Genomic DNA, 21161 nt, shown 5'->3' with positions numbered 1-21161 from the left:
TAGTATATAATAGTATAGCATATAATAGAATAGAATAGTATAGCATAGTATATAATATAATAGTATAAAATAGAATATAATAGAATAGTATAGAATACAATAGTATATAATAGAATAGTATGTAATAGAATAGTATAGTGTAAATGTATATAATAGAATAGTATATATTAGTATATAATAGAATAGAATAGTATATAATAGCATAGTAAATAATATAACAGTATAGAATAGCATTGTATAGAATAGTATAGTATAGTATATAATAGAACAATGGGATATAATATAATAGATAGAATAATAATAATAATAGAATAGTATAGAATAGAATAGTATATATTAGTATATAATAGAATAGTATAGAATAGTATATAATAGCATAGTATATAATATAACAGTATAGAATAGTATAGTATATATTAGTATATAATAGAACAATAGGATATAATAGAATAGAATATAATAGTATATAATAGTATAGCATATAATAGAACAGTATAGTATGTATATAATAGTATAGAATAGTATAGTATAGCATATAATAGAACAGTATAGTATGTATATAATAGTATAGAATAGTATAGCATATAATAGAACAGTATAGTATGTATATAATAGTATAGAATAGTATTGTATAGCAAAGTATAGTATAGTACATTATAGTACAGTATATAATAGAACCGTATAGTATATCAATGAACAATGAGTAGAATAGTATAGAATAGAATAGTATATAATAGAATAGTATATAATAGTATAGAATAGAATAGTATAGAATATAATAAAATAGTATAGAATAGAATATAATAAAATAGTATATAATAGTATAGAATAGAATAGTAGAGAATAGAATAAAATAGTATAGAATAGAATAGTATAGAATAGTATAGAATAGCATCATATAGAATATAATAGTATAGTATCCCTCCATCCCATGACATCTCAACACCAGAGGCCAGCCATCAGATGTTTCGATACAAGGTGGGAAGATCACCACCTAACAACAAAAGCCCAACGCCAGCAGCTATCAATCAGATCATTTAGCCTGACTACGTTTTAATTCAGTTTTAAGAGATGAACATTCACAAGTGTTTAACCAGGTTTATTTAGCCAGGTAAGTCACTGACAAAAAGGATCTTATAATTAAACTTTGATCATTGAACCAATTGAACAGCTACACGTAAACACTATTGAATTCCGGAATGTTTTAGGCGCCAGAGTTCGGTGGAACTGACCCTCATGATGGTTTGCAGTGGCAAGGTGCCGTCTGAGAAGCGATGAATGAAGACGGTTTCCAACAGCCTTCTGAAGTAGTGGAAACAGTGACACACACACGCCAGCCTACAGCAGTAGAGAGAAGGGGGTAGAGTGGGGATAGAGAAGGGGGTAGAGGGGGTAGGGGGAGTAGAGAAGGGGGTAGAGTAGGAGGTAGAGTGGGGTAGAGAAGGGGAGTGGGAGTAGAGAAGGGGTAGAGTAGGAGGTAGAGTGGGGGGTAGAGAAGGGGGTAGAGAAGGGGGTAGAGTGGGGGTAGAGAAGGGGTAGAGTGGGAGTAGAGAAGGGGGTAGAGTAGGAGGTAGTGGGGGGTAGAGAAGGGGGTAGAGAAGGGGGTAGAGTGGGGGTAGAGAAGGGGGTAGGGTGGGGGGGTAGAGAAGGGGGTAGAGTAGGAGGTAGAGTGGGGGTAGAGAAGGGGTAGAGTAGGAGGTAGAGAAGGGGGTAGAGAAGGGGTAGAGTAGGGTAGAATGGGGGTAGAGTGGAGTGGGGGTAGAGTAGGAGGTAAGGGGGTAGAGGGGGGTGGGGGGGTAGAGAATGGGGTAGAGAAGGGGGTAGAGTAGGAGGTAGGGGGGGGTAGAGAAGGGGGTAGAGTAGGAGGTAGAGTGGGGGTAGAGAAGGGGGTAGAGAATGGGGTAGAGTGGGGGTAGAGAAGGGGGGTAGAGAATGGGGTAGGAGGGGGTAGAGTGGGGGTAGAGAAGGGGGTAGAGTAGGAGGTAGAGTGGGGGTAGAGAAGGGGGTAGAGAATGGGGTAGAGTGGGGGTAGAGAAGGGGGTGGGGGTAGAGTGGGGGTAGAGAAGGGGGTAGAGGGAGGTAGAGTGGGGGTAGAGAATGGGGTAGAGAATGGGGTAGAGTGGGGGCAGAGAAGGGGTAGAGGTGGGGGTAGAGAATGGGGTAGAGAAGGGGGTAGAGTGGGGGTAGAGAAGGGGCTAGAGTGGGGGTAGAGAAGGGGTAGAGTGGTGGTAGAGAGGGGGTAGAGAAGGTGATAGAGTGGGGGAAGAGAAGGGGGTAGATAAGGTAGTGGTAGTAGTAAAGAGGACAAGAGTGGGGGTAGAGAAGGGGTAGAGTGGGAGCAGAGAAGGGGGTAGAGTGGGGTTAGAGTGGGGGAAGAGAAGGGGGTAGAGTGGGGGTAGAGAAGGTAGTGGTAGTAGTAAAGAGGACAAGAGTGGGGGTAGAGAAGGGGGTAGAGAAGGGGGAAGAGTGGGGGTAGAGAAGATAGTGGTAGTAGTAAAGAGGACAAGAGTGGGGGTAGAGAAGGGGGTAGAGAAGGGGGAAGAGTGGGGGTAGAGAAGGGGGAAGAGTGGGGGTAGAGAAGGTAGTGGTAGTAGTAAAGAGGACAAGAGTGGGGGTAGAGAAGGGGGAAGAGTGGGGGTAGAGAAGGTAGTGGTAGTAGTAAAGAGGACAAGAGTGGGGGTAGAGAAGGGGGTAGAGTGGGGGTAGAGAAGGGGTAGAGAAGGGGTAGAGTGGGGGTGGAGTGGGGATATAGAAGGGGTTAGAGTGGGGGTAGAGTCGGGGTATAGAAGGGGTTAGAGTGGGGGTAGAGAAGGTAGTGGTAGTAGTAAAGAGGACAAAAGAGGGGTAGAGAAGGGGTAGAGAAGAGGTAGAGTGGGGGTAGAGAAGCTATCATTATTTTGTAGTTGACCTTTTGACCCAAGGTGAATTGACTGACAGCATGTTCTCTTTCACAGCAACGACACAGACATTCTAGACTATTGTAGCAACCTTAACTCAATACCTAGAGACCTCGTCAAGAGATTCAGATCTCTTGACATAAAAGCTAAGGTGTTGGGTTGACAGTCGCTGGACCCGGGTTCTAGTCCCGGTCGGGGCTACCCCCAAATATAGCTACATTGGTGTCAGAAGTGTGAATGCACCTGTGAGGCCATCGGAGAAGAGTACAGAGAAACTTGAGGACAAACTCTCCCGAAGGAAGCCGCTGAACTAGTCGGGGCTACTCTTGGAATTTGCTACCATATACGTACGTGACCACTGAGCAGGGATTGGAGGTATAGTCATCTTTCTGCTCATAGATGTTGAGGAGATGGAGGAAGAAGAAAAGGTAGATGAAGAGAGGTCCGATGCACTCCGCCAGAAACACCTGTTCAGGGGAAGAGAGGTCAGATACACCTGTTCAGGAGAAGAGAGGTCAGATACACCTGTTCAGGAGAAGAGAGGTCAGATACACCTGTTCAGGGGAAGAGAGGTCAGATACACCTGTTCAGGAGAAGAGAGGTCAGATACACCTGTTCAGGAGAAGAGAGGTCAGATACACCTGTTCAGGAGAAGAGAGGTCAGATACACCTGTACTATACACCTGTTCAGGGGAAGAGAGGTCAGATACACCTGTTCAGGAGAAGAGAGGTCAGCTACACCTGTACAGGAGAAGAGAGGTCAGATACACCTGTTCAGGAGAAGAGAGGTCAGATACACCTGTTCAGGAGAAGAGAGGTCAGATACACCTGTACTATACACCTGTACATGAGAAGAGAGGTCAGATACACCGGTACAGGAGAAGAGAGATCAGATACACCTGTTCAGGAGAAGAGAGGTCAGATACACCTGTTCAGGAGAAGAGAGGTCAGATACACCTATACAGGAGAAGAGAGGTCAGATACACCTGTTCAGGAGAAGAGAGGTCAGATACACCTGTTCAGGAGAAGAGAGGTCAGATACACCTGTACAGGAGAAGAGAGGTCAGATACACCTGTTCAGGAGAAGAGAGGTCAGATACACCTGTACAGGAGAAGAGCGGTCAGATACACCTGTTCAGGAGAAGAGAGGTCAGATACACCTGTACAGGAGAAGAGAGGTCAGATACACCTGTTCAGGAGAAGAGAGGTCAGATACACCTGTACAGGAGAAGAGAGGTCAGATACACCTGTACTATACACCTGTTCAGGGGAAGAGAGGTCAGATACACCTGTTCAGGAGAAGAGAGGTCAGATACACCTGTACATGAGAAGAGAGATCAGATACACCTGTTCAGGGGAAGAGAGGTCAGATACACCTGTTCAGGGGAAGAGACGTCAGATACACCTGTACTATACACTTGTACATGAGAAGAGAGATCAGATACACCTGTTCAGGGGAAGAGAGGTCAGATACACCTGTTCAGGAGAAGAGAGGTCAGATACACCTGTACTATACACCTGTTCAGGGGAAGAGAGGTCAGATACACCTGTTCAGGAGAAGAGAGGTCAGATACACCTGTACAGGAGAAGAGAGGTCAGATACACCTGTTCAGGAGAAGAGAGGTCAGATACACCTGTACATGAGAAGAGAGGTCAGATACACCTGTACAGGAGAAGAGAGGTCAGATACACCTGTTCAGGAGAAGAGAGGTCAGATACACCTGTACAGGAGAAGACAGGTCAGATACACCCGTTCAGGAGAAGAGAGGTCAGATACACCTGTTCAGGAGAAGAGAGGTCAGATACACCTGTACAGGAGAAGACAGGTCAGATACACCCGTTCAGGAGAAGAGAGGTCAGATACACCTGTACTATACACCTGTTCAGGGGAAGAGAGGTCAGATACACCTGTTCAGGGGAAGAGAGGTCAGATACACCTGTACATGAGAAGAGAGGTCAGATACACCTGTACATGAGAAGAGAGATCAGATACACCTGTACATGAGAAGAGAGGTCAGATACACCTGTTCAGGGGAAGAGAGGTCAGATACACCTGTACATGAGAAGAGAGGTCAGATACACCTGTACATGAGAAGAGAGATCAGATACACCTGTACATGAGAAGAGAGGTCAGATACACCTGTTCGGGAGAAGAGAGGTCAGATACACCTGTACTATACACCTGTACAGGAGAAGAGAGGTCAGATACACCTGTTCAGGAGAAGAGAAGTCAGATACACCTGTACAGGAGAAGAGAGGTCAGATACACCTGTTCAGGGGAAGAGAGGTCAGATACACCTGTTCAGGAGAAGAGAGGTCAGATACACCTGTTCAGGAGAAGAGAGGTCAGATACACCTGTACAGGAGAAGAGAGGTCAGATACACCTGTTCAGGGGAAGAGAGGTCAGATACACCTGTTCAGGGGAAGAGAGGTCAGCTACACCTGTACAGGAGAAGAGAGGTCAGATATACCTGTTCAGGAGAAGAGAGGTCAGATACACCTGTACAGGAGAAGAGAGGTCAGATACTCCTGTTCAGGAGAAGAGAGGTCAGATACACCTGTACAGGAGAAGAGAGGTCAGATACACCTGTTCGGGAGAAGAGAGGTCAGATACACCTGTACTATACACCTGTTCAGGGGAAGAGAGGTCAGATACACCTGTTCAGGGGAAGAGAGGTCAGATACACCTGATCATGGGAAGAGAGATCAGATACACCTGTTCAGGGGAAGAGAGGTCAGATACACCTGTTCAGGAGAAGAGAGGTCAGATACACCTGTACTATACACCTGTTCAGGGGAAGAGAGGTCAGATACACCTGTTCAGGAGAAGAGAGGTCAGATACACCTGTACAGGAGAAGAGAGGTCAGATACACCTGTACAGGAGAAGAGAGGTCAGATACACCTGTTCAGGAGAAGAGAGGTCAGATACACCTGTTCAGGAGAAGAGAGGTCAGATACACCTGTTCAGGGGAAGAGAGGTCACTGATAGGCAACATGTCCGCTCACTGTTTGCTGTTCCCAGAAAACAGTACAGTGAGGAACAGCACCTTGTCCAATATCCCAGAAATATTGTGGTCTCACCATGGTCCACCCCAGCTGCGGTCCCAGGTCGTGGAAGAACATTGTTACCGTGGTTCCCACCGGTAGATTCTCCAATACCTCATCATCCTTCAGGGACTCCCCATCTGACAAAATGTAGTGTTGTCATGGTTACAGTTCTGTATAACAAGATGATTTATTTAGCAGCCGTTTCCTGGTCACAGATTAAAACCTAGTCCTGGACTAAAAAGTACTTTCAACAGACAATCTCCATTGATTCTTGCTTTTCAGTCCAGGACTAGGCTTGGTGTCTCTGGGAAACGGAATCTAACTGTTTATTGAAAGAGATCTACACATAAGGGATAGTGGTGAATCGTGTTGATGTTCTGAATAGACAGGGAAGACATTAGGACATTCAACCCCCCCCCAGTCTTTAGCAGTGAAGTCACAAGCTATGCTGGTCGACTACTACATAGCAATCTAGCTGTGCCAAAAGCCCTGAGCCTGGTTTCCCAATAACGATGGAATTGAGTTCAAATGCATCGCTAAAACACTAAGGAAAGACGATGCATTTAGCACCCGTTCTCTCTGCGCGATGTTTTGGGGAACTCATGTTACACTTACCTGAGTGTTTGAACGATGCGTCGTTTCTACAACCGAAAAAAAGATTTAACATGCGTTTCCCAAAACACCACGCAGAGAGAGCGGGCGCTAAGTGCATGGGTGGCACATGTGTCAATACTGATAGGGACGAAATAAATGGAGCGCGGCTCTTGGATATTACCTACACATTATATTTAATTCACAAAACTGATGACGGCTGTAGAGAAGACATTGGCAACTTTGTATTTGTAGTCAACTTTGTTCTGAAGTTATCGGTGGTCAACAGATGGGATAAATCACGTGAGTCTAATATTGAACGACACACTTTGAATGTGTTGTTTCTATCAGTGGTCTGAGACAGGTGTCAGATTTACAACCCGTTTTCAAGTGCAACGTTAACAACGATGGTTTTGGGGAAACAGCTCTGAGATTTAACGATGCTCCTACGAAGCTTCTAACCACACCAAAGATTAATATATTGACGTATATGTTTCAAATACATATGTACTCATTTTATAATTAAATATATCTAAATACATGTATTACTTAAGTCCATTTATTTGGTACACCCATCTAGTACCGGTCGGACTTTTTGCCTCCAGAACAGCCTTAATTATTCAATCATTGCTCAGTTGGTATCAAGGGACCTACTGTAAAGTGTGCCAGGAAAACATTCCCCACACCAGTACACCACCGTCACCAGGCTGTACCGTTGACACCAGGCAGTATGGAGCCGTGGACTTATGCTGCTTATGCCTAAGGGTTGTTACGGTGACCGTATTACTGCCACACTGGTGGGCACAAGTCATGATGGCAGTCAAATTCCATGTGACTGTTTATTCACGGTAATTAGGCTTCTTCAAGCTCTGATGCTGCTAATGGTTATAAGTAGTCTACCAAACTTGCTAACTGCCTGGTACTTAGCACTCTATTGTCCCCCTAATCACACTGACATCAATACAAATGTATATTTTTTTTAAACAAATCAAACACTTCATGAGCTCATGTTCCGTAACATTTCTATAGGCTATGCAATTGGGTGAGAAAACAGAGTGATGGCCTCTAATAAAAAGAAGAGAATCACATCAGTTTTATATAGGCTAGGCCTACTATATTTATTTCTAAATTTTCCTAATATTTAAATACATTGCTTCTCTTTACAAGAGGAGTATAGCCTAACTGGCTGGCATGAAAATGATCCAAGGCAAAAGCATCCTCCATTCGCTAGTTAAGTGCATAGATGACTCTCGCTAGTTAAGTGCATAGATTGCTCTGGCTAGTTAAGTGCATAGATTGCTCTCGCTAGTTAAGTGCATAGATTGCTCTCGCTAGTTAAGTGCATAGATGACTCTCGCTAGTTAGGTACATAGATGACTCTCGCTAGTTAAGTGCATAGATGACTCTCGCTAGTTAAGTACATAGATGACTTTCGCTAGTTAAGTGCATAATGACTCTCGCTAGTTAAGTGCATAGATGACTCTCGCTAGTTAAGTGCATAGATGACTCTCGCTAGTTAAGTGCATAGATGACTCTCGCTAGTTAAGTGCATAGATGACTCTCGCTAGTTAAGTGCATAGATGACTCTCGCTAGTTAAGTGCATAGATGACTCTTTTTCCTGCCCCTGTTTCTGGACAGGTAAATAATAATGGTACATTTTAAATAAAAACAAATTTCACATAGATATTATTTAGATATAGATAGATATTATATTACGTAGATATTATTTATTATTTATTTAGTAAAGACAAGATTAAAACAATAATATAATAGTAATATACAGTATTATCATTTTTATGTTTTATTTAACGTGTATTTAACCTTTGTTTAACTAGGCAAGTCAGTTAGGAATAAATTCTTATTTACAATGACGGCCTACCAGGTGGGAAAGGGCAGTCATCTGTGAATCTTTTGGGGCGGTGTGCGAATTGGAGTGGGTCTACGGTTTCGGGGAGGATGGTGCTGATGTGAACCATGACCAGCCTTTCAAAGCACTTCATTGCTACCGACGTGAGTGCCACAGGGCAGTGGTCAATAAGGCAGGTTACCTTCACTTCCTTGGGCACAGGGGCTATGGTGGTCTGCTTGAAACATGCAGGTATTACAGACTCTGTGAGGGAGAGGTTAAACATGTAGGTATTACAGACTCAGTGAGGGAGAGGTTGAAAATGTAGGTATTACAGACTCGGTGAGGGAGAGGTTAAACATGTAGGTATTATTTATTATTAGGTATTACAGACTCGGTGAGGGAGTCTGCGAATCTCTGACGTCATTCAGTCCCATTCAGTCCCATTCATCCCCATTCAATCCCATTCATCCCCATTCAGCCCCATTCAGCCCCATTCAGCCCCATTCAGTCCCATTCAGCCCCATTCATCCCCATTCAGCCCCATTCAGCCCCATTCATCCCCATTCAGCCCAATTCAGCCCCATTCAGTCCCATTCAGCCCCATTCAGCCCCATTCAGCCCCATTCATCCCCAATCAGTCCCATCCAGCCCCATTCAGCCCCATTCATCCCCATTCAGTCCTATTCATCCCCATTCAGCCCCATTCAGTCCCATTAATCCCCATTCAGCCCCATTCAGCCCCATTCAGTCCCATTAATCCCCATTCAGCCCCATTCAGCCCCATTCAGTCCCATTAATCCCCATTCAGTCCCATTCAGCCCCATTCAGTCCCATCCAGCCCCATTCAGCCCCACTCATCCCCATTCAGTCCTATTCATCCCCATTCAGTCCTATTCAGCCCCATTCAGCCCCATTCAGTCCCATCCAGCCCCATTCAGCCCCATTCATCCCCATTCAGTCCTATTCAGCCCCATTCAGCCCCATTCAGTCCCATTAATCCCCATTCAGCCCAATTCAGCCCCATTCAGCAATATGTCGCACTTCAGTACATAGTGACAGTGCTGATGTCCTCCACGTATAGTATTACTATGGAAAACGTCAGACAGCTCATGAAGCCGAAAGTATTTGAATGTGGTTTTGATGCCTTTGATTTAAACGCATAGACATAAACACATAGACGTGCACAGACACACGCACACACACACACACACACACACACACACACACACACACACACACACACACACACACACACACACACACACACACACACACACACACACACACACACACACACACACACACACACACACACACACACACACACACACACACACACACACACACACACACACACACACACACACACACACACACACACACACAGGCAGGAAGCCTACCGGCAGGTAGCATACTGGTAGGTAACTATGCAGTTTTTTTTTTTTTTACGTGTTATTTCTTACATTAGTACCCCAGGTCATCTTAGGTTTCATTACATAGAGTCGAGTAGAACTACTGAATATAAGATCAGCGTCAACTCAACATCAGTACGACCAAGAATATGATTTTAGTGACGCGGATCCTGTGTTCTGCCTTTCAACCAGGACAACGGAATGGATCACATGCGGCGACCCAAAAAACGACTCCGTAAAAGAGGGAAACGAGGCGGTCTTCTGGTCAGACTCCGGCGACGGGCACATCGTGCACCACTCCCTAGCATTCTCCTCGCCAATGTCCAGTCTCTTGACAACAAGGTTGATGAAATCCGAGCATGGGTAGCATTCCAGAGGGACATCAAAGACTGTAACGTTCTTTGCTTCACGGAAACATGGCTCACTGGAGAGACGCCATCGGAGGCAGTGCAGCCAGCGGGTTTCTCCACGCATCGCGCCGACAGAAATAAACATCTTTCTGGTAAGAAAAGGGGCGGGGGCGTATGCTTTATGGCTAATGAGACATGGTGTGATGAAAGAAACATACAGGAACTCAAATCCTTCTGTTCACCTGATTTAGAATTCCTCACAATCAAATGTCGACCGCATTATCTACCAAGAGAATTCTCTTCGATTATAATCACAGCCGTATATATTCCCCCCCAAGCAGACACGTCAATGGCTCTGAACAAACTTTATTTGACTCTTTGCAAACTGGAATCCATTTATCCGGAGGCTGCATTCATTGTAGCTGGGGATTTTAACAAGGCTAATCTGAAAACAAGACTCCCTAAATTTTATCAGCATATCGATTGCGCAACCAGGGGTGGAAAAACCTTGGATCATTGTTACTCTAACTTCCGCGACGCATATAAGGCCCTGCCCCTCCCTCCTTTCGGAAATGCTGACCACGACTCCATTTTCTTGATCCCTGCCTACAGACAGAAACTAAAACAAGAAGCTCCCACGCTGAGGTCTGTTCAACGCTGGTCCGACCAATCTGATTCCACACTCCAAGACTGCTTCCATCACATGGACTGGGATATGTTTCGTATTGCGTCAGATAACAACATTGATGAATACGCTGATTCGGTGTGCGAGTTCATTAGAACGTGCGTTGAAGATGTCGTTCCCATAGCAACGATTAAAACATTCCCTAACCAGAAACCGTGGATTGATGGCAGTATTCGCGTGAAACTGAAAGCGCGAACCATTGCTTTTAATCAGGGCAAGGTGACTGGTAACATGACCGAATACAAACAGTGCAGCTATTCCCTCCGTAAGGCTATCAAACAAGCTAAGCGTCAGTATAGAGACAAAGTAGAATCTCAATTCAATGGCTCAGACACAAGAGGTATGTGGCAGGGTCTACAGTCAATCACGGACTACAAGAAGAAAACCAGCCCAATCACGGACCAGGATGCCTTGCTCCCAGGCAGACTAAATAACTTTTTTGCCCGCTTTGAGGACAATACAGTGCCACTGACACGGCCTGCAATGAAAACATGCAGACTCTCGTTCACTGCAGCCGAGGTGAGTAAGACATTTAAACATGTTAACCCTCGCAAGGCTGCAGGCCCAGACGGCATCCCCAGCCGCGCCCTCAGAGCATGCGCAGACCAGCTGGCCGGTGTGTTTACGGACATATTCAATCAATCCCTATACCAGTCTGCTGTTCCCACATGCTTCAAGAGGGCCACCATTGTTCCTGTTCCCAAGAAAGCTAAGGTAACTGAGCTAAACAACTACCGCCCCGTAGCACTCACTTCCGTCATCATGAAGTGCTTTGAGAGACGAGTCAAGGACCATATCACCTCCACCCTACCTGACACCCTAGACCCACTCCAATTTGCTTACCGCCCAAATAGGTCCACAGACGATGCAATCTCAACCACACTGCACACTGCCCTAACCCATCTGGACAAGAGGAATACCTATGTGAGAATGCTGTTCATCGACTACAGCTCGGCATTCAACACCATAGTACCCTCCAAGCTCGTCATCAAGCTCGAGACCCTGGGTCTCGACCCCGCCCTATGCAACTGGGTACTGGACTTCCTGACGGGCCGCCACCAGGTGGTGAGGGTAGGCAACAACTTCTCCACCCCGCTGATCCTCAATACTGGGGCCCCACAAGGGTGCGTTCTGAGCCCTCTCCTGTACTCCCTGTTCACCCACGACTGCGTGGCCACGCACGCCTCCAACTCAATCATCAAGTTTGCGGACGACACAACAGTGGTAGGCTTGATTACCAACAACGACGAGACGGCCTACAGGGAGGAGGTGAGGGCCCTCGGAGTGTGGTGTCAGGAAAATAACCTCACACTCAACGTCAACAAAACTAAGGAGATGATTGTGGACTTCAGGAAACAGCAGAGGGAACACCCCCCTATCCACATCGATGGAACAGTAGTGGAGAGGGTAGTAAGTTTTAAGTTCCTCGGCATACACATCACAGACAAACTGAATTGGTCCACTCACACAGACAGCATCGTGAAGAAGGCGCCGCAGCGCCTCTTCAACCTCAGGAGGCTGAAGAAATTTGGCTTGTCACCAAAAGCACTCACAAACTTCTACAGATGCACAATCGAGAGCATCCTGGCGGGCTGTATCACCGCCTGGTACGGCAACTGCTCCGCCCACAACCGTAAGGCTCTCCAGAGGGTAGTGAGGTCTGCACAACGCATCACCGGGGGCAAACTACCTGCCCTCCAGGACACCTACACCACCCGATGTCACAGGAAGGCCATAAAGATCATCAAGGACAGCAACCACCCGAGCCACTGCCTGTTCACCCTGCTATCATCCAGAAGGCGAGGTCAGTACAGGTGCATCAAAGCTGGGACCGAGAGACTGAAAAACAGCTTCTATCTCAAGGCCATCAGACTGTTAAACAGCCACCACTAACATTGAGTGGCTGCTGCCAACACACTGACACTGACTCTAATAATGGGAATTGATGGGAAATTATGTAAAATATATCACTAGCCACTTTAAACAATGCTACCTAATATAATGTTACATACCCTACATTATTCAACTCATATGCATACGTATATACTGTACTCTATATCATCTACTGCATCATTACGTAGTACATGTATCACTAGCCACTTTAACTATGCCACTTTGTTTACATACTCATCTCATATGTATATACTGTACTCGATACCATCTACTGTATCATGCCTATGCTGCTCTGTACCATCACTCATTCATATATCTTTATGTACATATTATTTATCCCCTTACACTGTCTATAAGACAGTAGTTTTGGAATTGTTAGTTAGATTACTTGTTGGTTATTACTGCATTGTCGGAACTAGAAGCACAAGCATTTCGCTACACTCGCATTAACATCTGCTAACCATATGAATGTGACAAATAAAATTTGATTTGATTTGATTTGTTACATGACTAAAATGTAATCAGGCTTGACTTCCGTGCCCTGTTACTCTATCCTTCCAAAGCTCTGAGAGACCAGGGATCAAATAGTACTTGTTTTCTTTCAATATCATGTTTGATTTAGACTGCATGGAGTATCAGATGGGCAGGAATGCATGCACACAAACACACATATCTCATATCTCATAGCTACAGTCCTCTCTGTGACCTGCTATTGGCCAGCTAGTGCTTTTGGCACAGAACCTTACAAGACCTATCTGTTATGTCAGAGAAGTTCAGGTCTCAGCTGTCCAGACTCTTCGGGTGGTGTCAAAACATCATCGGGTTACAGCTATGTCTTCCAGTCCGTCATACGAGAGGTCATGTGACAAAAGAGAATGTGGGCACAGACTAGGGCAGAGTCACAAAATTTCATCAGCCGGTGATAACTGTCGCTCTCACTGTAATTGACCGTTAATTAACGTAAACACATTTAGCCTTTAATGACTTCTACACACAGTCTACAGGCCACTGATGCAGACCTTTGGAACATATACATTTTAACATGTCCAATAAATCCATGTAATATATTCTACACCTCCACAATTAATCCATGTAATATATTCCACACCTCCACAATACATCCATGTAATATATTCTACACCTTCACAATAAATCCATGTAATATATTCTACACCTCCACAATAAATCCATGTAATATATTCTACACCTCTACAATAAATCCATGTAATATATTCTACACCTCCACAATAAATCCATGTAATATATTCTACACCTTCACAATAAATCCATGATTTATTTTAGACAGGTCTAAAGAAACATGATATGAAGAAAATGTAGTCTATTTCAGAAGAACAGAATAGAATCCTCTGAGTCAATCCTTCTGTTAGGTCCTGATCTGGCTGTGCCATACGGCTGTGGGCTACACTAGTTCATTTAGCAGACAAGATTTGCTGAGAATTCTGTGGCATTATTTAATATAATTGTATAGTATGAAGAATACAATTGAACAAAGCTGAATAAAATAGACAGGAGCACATGGATTTATGTGTTGAGAGGTTCATAAATGGTACTCCTATATGCTTCATTTTAGAGTTGTTTGTGTACAAAGCTGTCATCAAGGCAAAAGGGTGGCTATTTTGAAGAATCTCAAATGTAAAATATGTTTTGTTTAACACTTTTTGGGGGGTTACTACATTTTCTTTGCTATTTCATAGTTTTGATGTCTTCACTATTATTCCACAATGAAAACAATTGTAAAAAAAAATCAAGAAAAACCCGAGAAGGTGTTCTGAAACTTTTGACTGGTACTGATATAAACTGATATAAACAATATGAGATAAACAATAATATTAACATTTCTATTGAAATGGTTACTTGCATAGTGGAGTCTTTATTTTATATATATATATATTAATCCTTTATTTAACCAGGCAAGCCCGTTAAGAACAAATTCTGATTTACAATGACGGCCTACCAGAATGCAAACGGCCTCCTGCGGTGACGGGGCTGGGATAAAATAAAATAAATAAATATAAATCAAAAATAAATATATATGTATATAAACTCAGAAAAAAAGAAACATCCCTTTTTCAGGACCCTGTCTTTCAATGATAATTCGTAAAAATCCAAATAATTTAACCCAGATGTTCATTGTAAAGGGATTAAACACTGTTTCCCCTGCTTGTTCAATGAACCAGAAACAATTCATGCACCTGTGGAACAGTCGTTAAGACACTAACAGTTTACAGACGGTAGGCAGTGAAGGTCACAGTTATGAAAACTTAGGACACTAAAGAGGTCTTTCTACTGACTCTGAAAAACACCAAAAGAAAGATGCCCAGGGTCCCTGCTCATCTGTGTGAACATGCCTTAGAAGGAGGCATGAGGACTGCAGATGTGGCCATGGCAATAAATTGCAATGTCCGTACGGTGAGACGCCTAAGACAGCGCTACAGTGAGGCAGGACAGACAGCTGATCGCCCTCGCAGTGGCAGACCATGTGTAAAAATACCTGCATAGGATCGGTAGATCCGAACATCACACCTGCGGGAAAAGTACAGGATGGCAACAACAACAACTGCCTGAGTTAGACATCACCAGCAACAACGCCGCCTACCCACCGTCGCTGGACCAGACAGGACTGGCAAAAAGTGCTCTTCACTGACGAGTCGCGGATGCTGGATCGATTTGGAGGTGGAGGCTCCGTCATGGTCTGGGGCAGTGTGTCACAGCATCATCAGACTAAGCTTGTTGTCATTGCAGACAATCTCAATGCTGTGCGTTACAGGGAAGACATCCTCCTCCTTCATGTGGTACCCTTCCTGCAGGCTCATCCTGACATGACCCTCCAGCATGACAATGCCACCAGCCATACTGCTCATTCTGTGCATGATTTCCTGCAAGACAGGAATGTCAGTGTTCTGCCATGGACAGCGAAGAGCCCAGATCTCAATCCCATTGAGCACTTCTGGGACCTGTTGGATGGGAGGGTGAAGGCTAGGGCCATTCCCCACAGAAATGTCCTGGATCTTGCAGGTGCCTTGGTGGAAGAGTGGGGTAACATCTCCCAGCAAGAACTGGCAAATCTGGTGCAGTCCATGAGGAGGAGATGCACTGCAGTACTTAATGCAGCTGGTGGCCACACCAGATACTGACTATTACTTTTGATTTTGTCCCCCCCTTTGTTCAGGGACACATTATTCCATTTCTGTTAGTTACATGTCTGTGGAACATGTTCAGTTTATGTCTCAGTTGTTGAATCTTGTTATGTTCATACAAATATTTACACATGTTAAGTTTGCTGACAATGTATGACATTTGTTTTGATTTACAATGGACCATTATCATGCTCCAGGAGCAGGGTAAAAATACATGTCATCAATGCACATAATTAGAGAATGAGGACTGTTTTTCCCCTGGTTCATTTTCATGCTCGCCAGGTAGGCTATACTACTTTTGTAAAGAGAAGCAATGTGCTTAATATTAGGACATTTGAGAAATAAATATAGTAGGCCTAGCCTATAGAAAGCTGATGGGATCCTCCTCTTTTTAATAGAGGCCATCACTCTGTTTTCTCATGCATTTATTATTTTCCATTTTTTATTTATCTGTTATTTTACCAGGTAAGTTGACACATTCTCATTTGCAGCAATGACCTGGGGAATAGTTACAGGGGAGAGGAGGGGGATGAATGAGCCAATTGTAAACTGGGGATTATTAGGTGACCGTGGTGGTTTGAGGGTCAGATTGGGAATTTAGCCAGGACACGGGGTTAACACCCCCACTCTTACAATAAGTGCCATGGGATCTTTAATGACCTCAGAGAGTCAGGACACCCGTTTAACGTCCCATCTGAAAGACGGCACCCTACGCAGGGCATTGGGATATTTTTTTTTAGACCAGAGGAAATAGTGCCTCCTACAGGCCCTCCAACACCACTTCCAGCAGCATCTGGTCTCCCATTCAGGAACTGACCAGGACCAACCCTGCTTAGCTTCAGAAGCAAGCCAGCAGTGGTATGCAGGGTGGTATGCAGGGTGGGATGCAGGGTGGTATGCAGGGTGGTATTGTTTATACCCTATATATAATTGTTTATAACCTATATAAAAATTGTGCAACACAAGCTCATTGGCTCGCATGAAGTGTTTGATTATATTTTCCATTACATTTGCATTGACGTCAGAGTGATTAGAGGGACAATAGAGTGCTGAGTACCAGGCAGTTAGCCAGTCTGGAGGCTACTAATGACCATCAGCAGCATTCGAGCTTGGAAGAAGCCTAATTACCGTGACTAAATGGTCTCATGGAATTTGACTACCTTCATGACTTGTGACCGCCGATGTGGCGGTAATACCGTAATACCGGTCACCGTAACAACCCATAGGCACCGGCTAGCCGTCCCAATAGGAAAACATTCACGTAACGACAAACAAACTGTACACTGTTGACCCACTGGTTACTTCTAGTGTTGAAATGTGTGATAATGTTGATATTGTTGATACAGTTGTATTTCTAAAAATCTTCCTCCTGTCACTGTATATGTCAATGTGTATGTCAGTGACGAGAGCTTAAGGATTCAGAGGAGGACGTACCTGGGTGAAGAGACAAAGCCTGTCTGGCTGGGTACCATTTGGGATCTGTAACCATCACAAATGACTTTATTCACTTCAGAAACATTATTAGGACATCATCAGGGTTGGGATCAATTCAGTCATTTCAGGAAGTAATGTGAAGTTCCGAATTCCTCATTTGGACAGGGCAGAGACTAGGCAGAGACCGGACAGAGACCGGACAGAGACCGGACAGAGACCGGACAGAGACAGGGCAGAGACTGGACAGAGACTGGACAGAGACTGGACAGAGACTGGACAGAGACAGGGCAGAGACTGGACAGAGACCGGACAGAGACCAGGCAGAGACCAGACAGAGACCGGACAGAGACAGGACAGAGACTGGACAGAGACTGGACAGAGACAGGGCAGAGACTGGACAGAGACCGGACAGAGACCAGGCAGAGACCAGGCAGAGACAGGACAGAGACAGGGCAGAGACCAGGCAGAGACCAGACAGAGACCGGACAGAGACAGGACAGAGACTGGACAGAGACAGGGCAGAGACTGGACAGAGACCGGACAGAGACAGGGCAGAGACCAGGCAGAGACCGGACAGAGACTGGACAGAGACCAGGCAGAGACCGGACAGAGACCTGGACAGAGACAGGGCAGAGACCGGACAGAGACTGGACAGAGACCGGACAGAGACCGGACAGAGACCGGACAGAGACCGGACAGAGACAGGACAGAGACCGGACAGAGACTGGACAGAGACAGGACAGAGACCGGACAGAGACTGGACAGAGACTGGACAGAGACTGGACAGAGACTGGACAGAGACTGGACAGAGACCGGGCAGAGACCGGGCAGAGACCGGACAGAGACCGGACAGAGACCAGGCAGAGACCTGGACAGAGACCAGGCAGAGACCAGGCAGAGACTGGACAGAGACTTGACAGAGACAGGGCAGAGACCTGGACAGAGACCAGGCAGAGACCTGGACAGAGACAGGGCAGAGACCAGGCAGAGACCGGACAGAGACAGGGCAGAGACCAGGCAGAGACCTGGACAGAGACAGGGCAGAGACCAGGCAGAGACCGGACAGAGACAGGGCAGAGACCAGGCAGAGACCGGACAGAGACAGGGCAGAGACCAGGCAGAGACCAGGCAGAGACAGGGCAGAGACCAGGCAGAGACAGAGACCAGGCAGAGACCAGGCAGAGACAGGGCAGAGACAGAGACCAGACAGAGACAGGGCAGAGACCAGGCAGAGACAGAGACCAGGCAGAGACCTGGCAGAGACCAGGCAGATACAGAGACCAGACAGAGACCGGACAGAGACTGGACAGAGACAGGGCAGAGACTGGACAGAGACTGGACAGAGACAGGGCAGAGACTGGACAGAGACCGGGCAGAGACCAGGCAGAGACCGGACAGAGACTGGACAGAGACCAGGCAGAGACCGGACAGAGACATGGACAGAGACCAGGCAGAGACAGGGCAGAGACAGAGACCAGGCAGAGACAGGGCAGAGACCAGGCAGAGACCGGACAGAGACAGGGCAGAGACCAGGCAGAGACAGGGCAGAGACAGAGACCAGGCAGAGACAGAGACCAGGCAGAGACCAGGCAGAGACAGGGCAGAGACAGAGACCAGACAGAGACAGGGCAGAGACCAGGCAGAGACAGAGACCAGGCAGAGACCTGGCAGAGACCAGGCAGAGACAGAGACCAGGCAGAGACCAGGCAGAGACCTGGCAGAGACAGGGCAGAGACAGGGCAGAGACTGGACAGAGACTGGACAGCGACAGGGCAGAGACCAGGCAGAGACCAGTGAGACTGGACAGAGACAGGGCAGAGACCGGACAGAGACCGGGCAGAGACAGGGCAGAGACAGGGCAGAGACTGGACAGAGACTGGACAGCGACAGGGCTGAGACCAGGAGAGACCAGGCAGAGACAGGGCAGAGACCAGGCAGAGACCAGGCAGAGACCAGGCAGAGACAGAGACCAGGCAGAGACCAGGCAGAGACCAGGCAGAGACCAGGCAGAGACCAGGCAGAGACCAGGCAGAGACCAGGCAGAGACAGGGCAGAGACCAGGCAGAGACAGGGCAGAGACAGAGACCAGGCAGAGACAGGGCAGAGACCAGGCAGAGACAGAGACCAGGCAGAGACCAGGCAGAGACAGAGACCAGACAGAGACCGGGCAGAGACCGGACAGAGACTGGACAGAGACTGGACAGAGACAGGGCAGAGACCAGGCAGAGACCGGACAGAGACACGGCAGAGACATGGCAGAGACAGGGCAGAGACCAGGCAGAGAACGGACAGAGACAGGGCAGAGACCAGGCAGAGACCGGACAGAGACTGGACAGAGACAGGGCAGAGACCAGGCTGAGACAGGGCAGAGACCAGGCAGAGACCAGGCAGAGACAGAGACCAGGCAGAGACCAGGCAGAGACAGAGACCAGGCAGAGACCAGGCAGAGACAGGGCAGAGACCAGGCAGAGACAGGGCAGAGACAGGGCAGAGACAGAGACCAGGCAGAGACCGGGCAGAGACCAGGAAGAGACAGAGACCAGGCAGAGACCAGGCAGAGACCAGGCAGAGACAGGGCAGAGACAGAGACCAGGCAGAGACAGGGCAGAGACCAGGCAGAGACAGAGACCAGGCAGAGACCAGGCAGAGACCAGGCAGAGACAGAGACCAGGCAGAGACCAGGCAGAGACCAGGCAGAGACAGGGCAGAGACAGGGCAGAGACAGGCCAGAGACTGGACAGAGACTGGACAGCGACAGGGCAGAGACCAGGCAGAGACCAGTGAGACTGGACAGAGACAGGGCAGAGACCGGACAGAAACCGGGCAGAGACAGGGCAGAGACAGGACAGAGACTGGACAGCGACAGGGCTGAGACCAGGAGGGACCAGGCAGAGACCGGACAGAGACAGAGACAGGGCAGAGACCAGGCAGAGACCAGGCAGAGACAGGGCAGAGACCAGGCAGAGACCAGACAGAGACCAGGCAGAGACTGGACAGAGACAGAGACAGGACAGAGGCAGGGTACTCACAGATCTTATATAATAGACACTTGATCTCTCCAATAGTGGCATTAGGTTCCACCTGACAGAATACACAGCTATTACACATAAACAAATTGACATTAAGTATCTACTGTCCCAAATCCTCAGTTTCACAAAATTAAAGGGATCTATTGAATCCTCATCCGGGAAGTTCAGCTTCACAGCATGAATGAAATGTAGCAGACTTCATTCCCAGATTAAATAGAGCCCTAAAATCAGTACCGTAGGTTGCCCCATAATACAGAATACAACTTGTGAGGACAAAAAGGGAAATGTCTGGTACAGTTACTACCTACTTTCTAAACAGGTGAATTACAGAGTTTTTACTTTAGCAGCCAATGAAATGAAATGAGAGAAGTTGTTTATATTTTTTTACTTACCTTGTCCAAGTAGCAAAGCTTCAACTTCTTGGAATCCTGAATCTCCACCTCATAGAAAATATAATTCTTATCCTTTTTGGCCTTTCCTGCCGTCATACCATGGGCACATCTTGTCTTTATAAACTGGGCTACCACAAAAAGGCTTTTTAAATCCATGCTTCTAATGCCTACCTTCCAGGTGTGTGGTTGTCAGGCCCTATCTGCCCTGTGGTGTGTGACTGTCGGGCCCTAGTTGCTGTCTGACAAGGGGGTTAAGATAACCTCGACATGACTAACCCTGTGGTGTGTGTGTGTGTGCGTGTGTATATGACCCTAATAATTATCTCAGTGAGAAATAGGTTTGAGCAACATGAGAGGATGTTAGGGGGATCTGATGTTAGACTACATTGTTCCTGATGCCAGCTATCTGCCATATCCTGT

The 21161-nt window shown here is 46.4% G+C and overlaps 1 protein-coding gene across 2 annotated transcripts in view; it reads right to left on the bottom strand.

Annotated features, from left to right (window-relative positions):
* The window catches only part of LOC124009868 (very-long-chain enoyl-CoA reductase-like), a 29174-nt gene extending 8213 nt beyond the window's left edge, over positions 1–20961 (bottom strand). Inside the window, exons 1-6 of one of the 2 annotated variants that reach the window (XM_046322085.1) lie at positions 20742–20961; positions 20350–20401; positions 17321–17365; positions 5981–6084; positions 3249–3364; positions 1233–1338 (exon numbers count right to left, since the gene is read on the bottom strand). In XM_046322085.1, coding sequence (XP_046178041.1) covers positions 1233–1338; positions 3249–3364; positions 5981–6084; positions 17321–17365; positions 20350–20401; positions 20742–20897 — 579 coding nt within the window. In that variant the 5' untranslated portion in view covers positions 20898–20961. Of the gene's footprint in view, positions 1–1232; positions 1339–3248; positions 3365–5980; positions 6085–6562; positions 6673–17320; positions 17366–20349; positions 20402–20741 lie in introns of those variants that run through there. The other variant, XM_046322086.1, reaches the window with a different exon arrangement.
* Positions 20962–21161: the final 200 nt, after the last annotated feature.

The sequence above is a fragment of the Oncorhynchus gorbuscha genome, linkage group LG22 (assembly GCF_021184085.1).
Source record: "Oncorhynchus gorbuscha isolate QuinsamMale2020 ecotype Even-year linkage group LG22, OgorEven_v1.0, whole genome shotgun sequence".
In the NCBI taxonomy this organism is placed as follows: domain Eukaryota; kingdom Metazoa; phylum Chordata; class Actinopteri; order Salmoniformes; family Salmonidae; genus Oncorhynchus; species Oncorhynchus gorbuscha.
The sequence above is the reverse complement of the archived record's forward strand: the minus strand, read 5'-3'. Positions and strand labels throughout refer to the sequence as shown.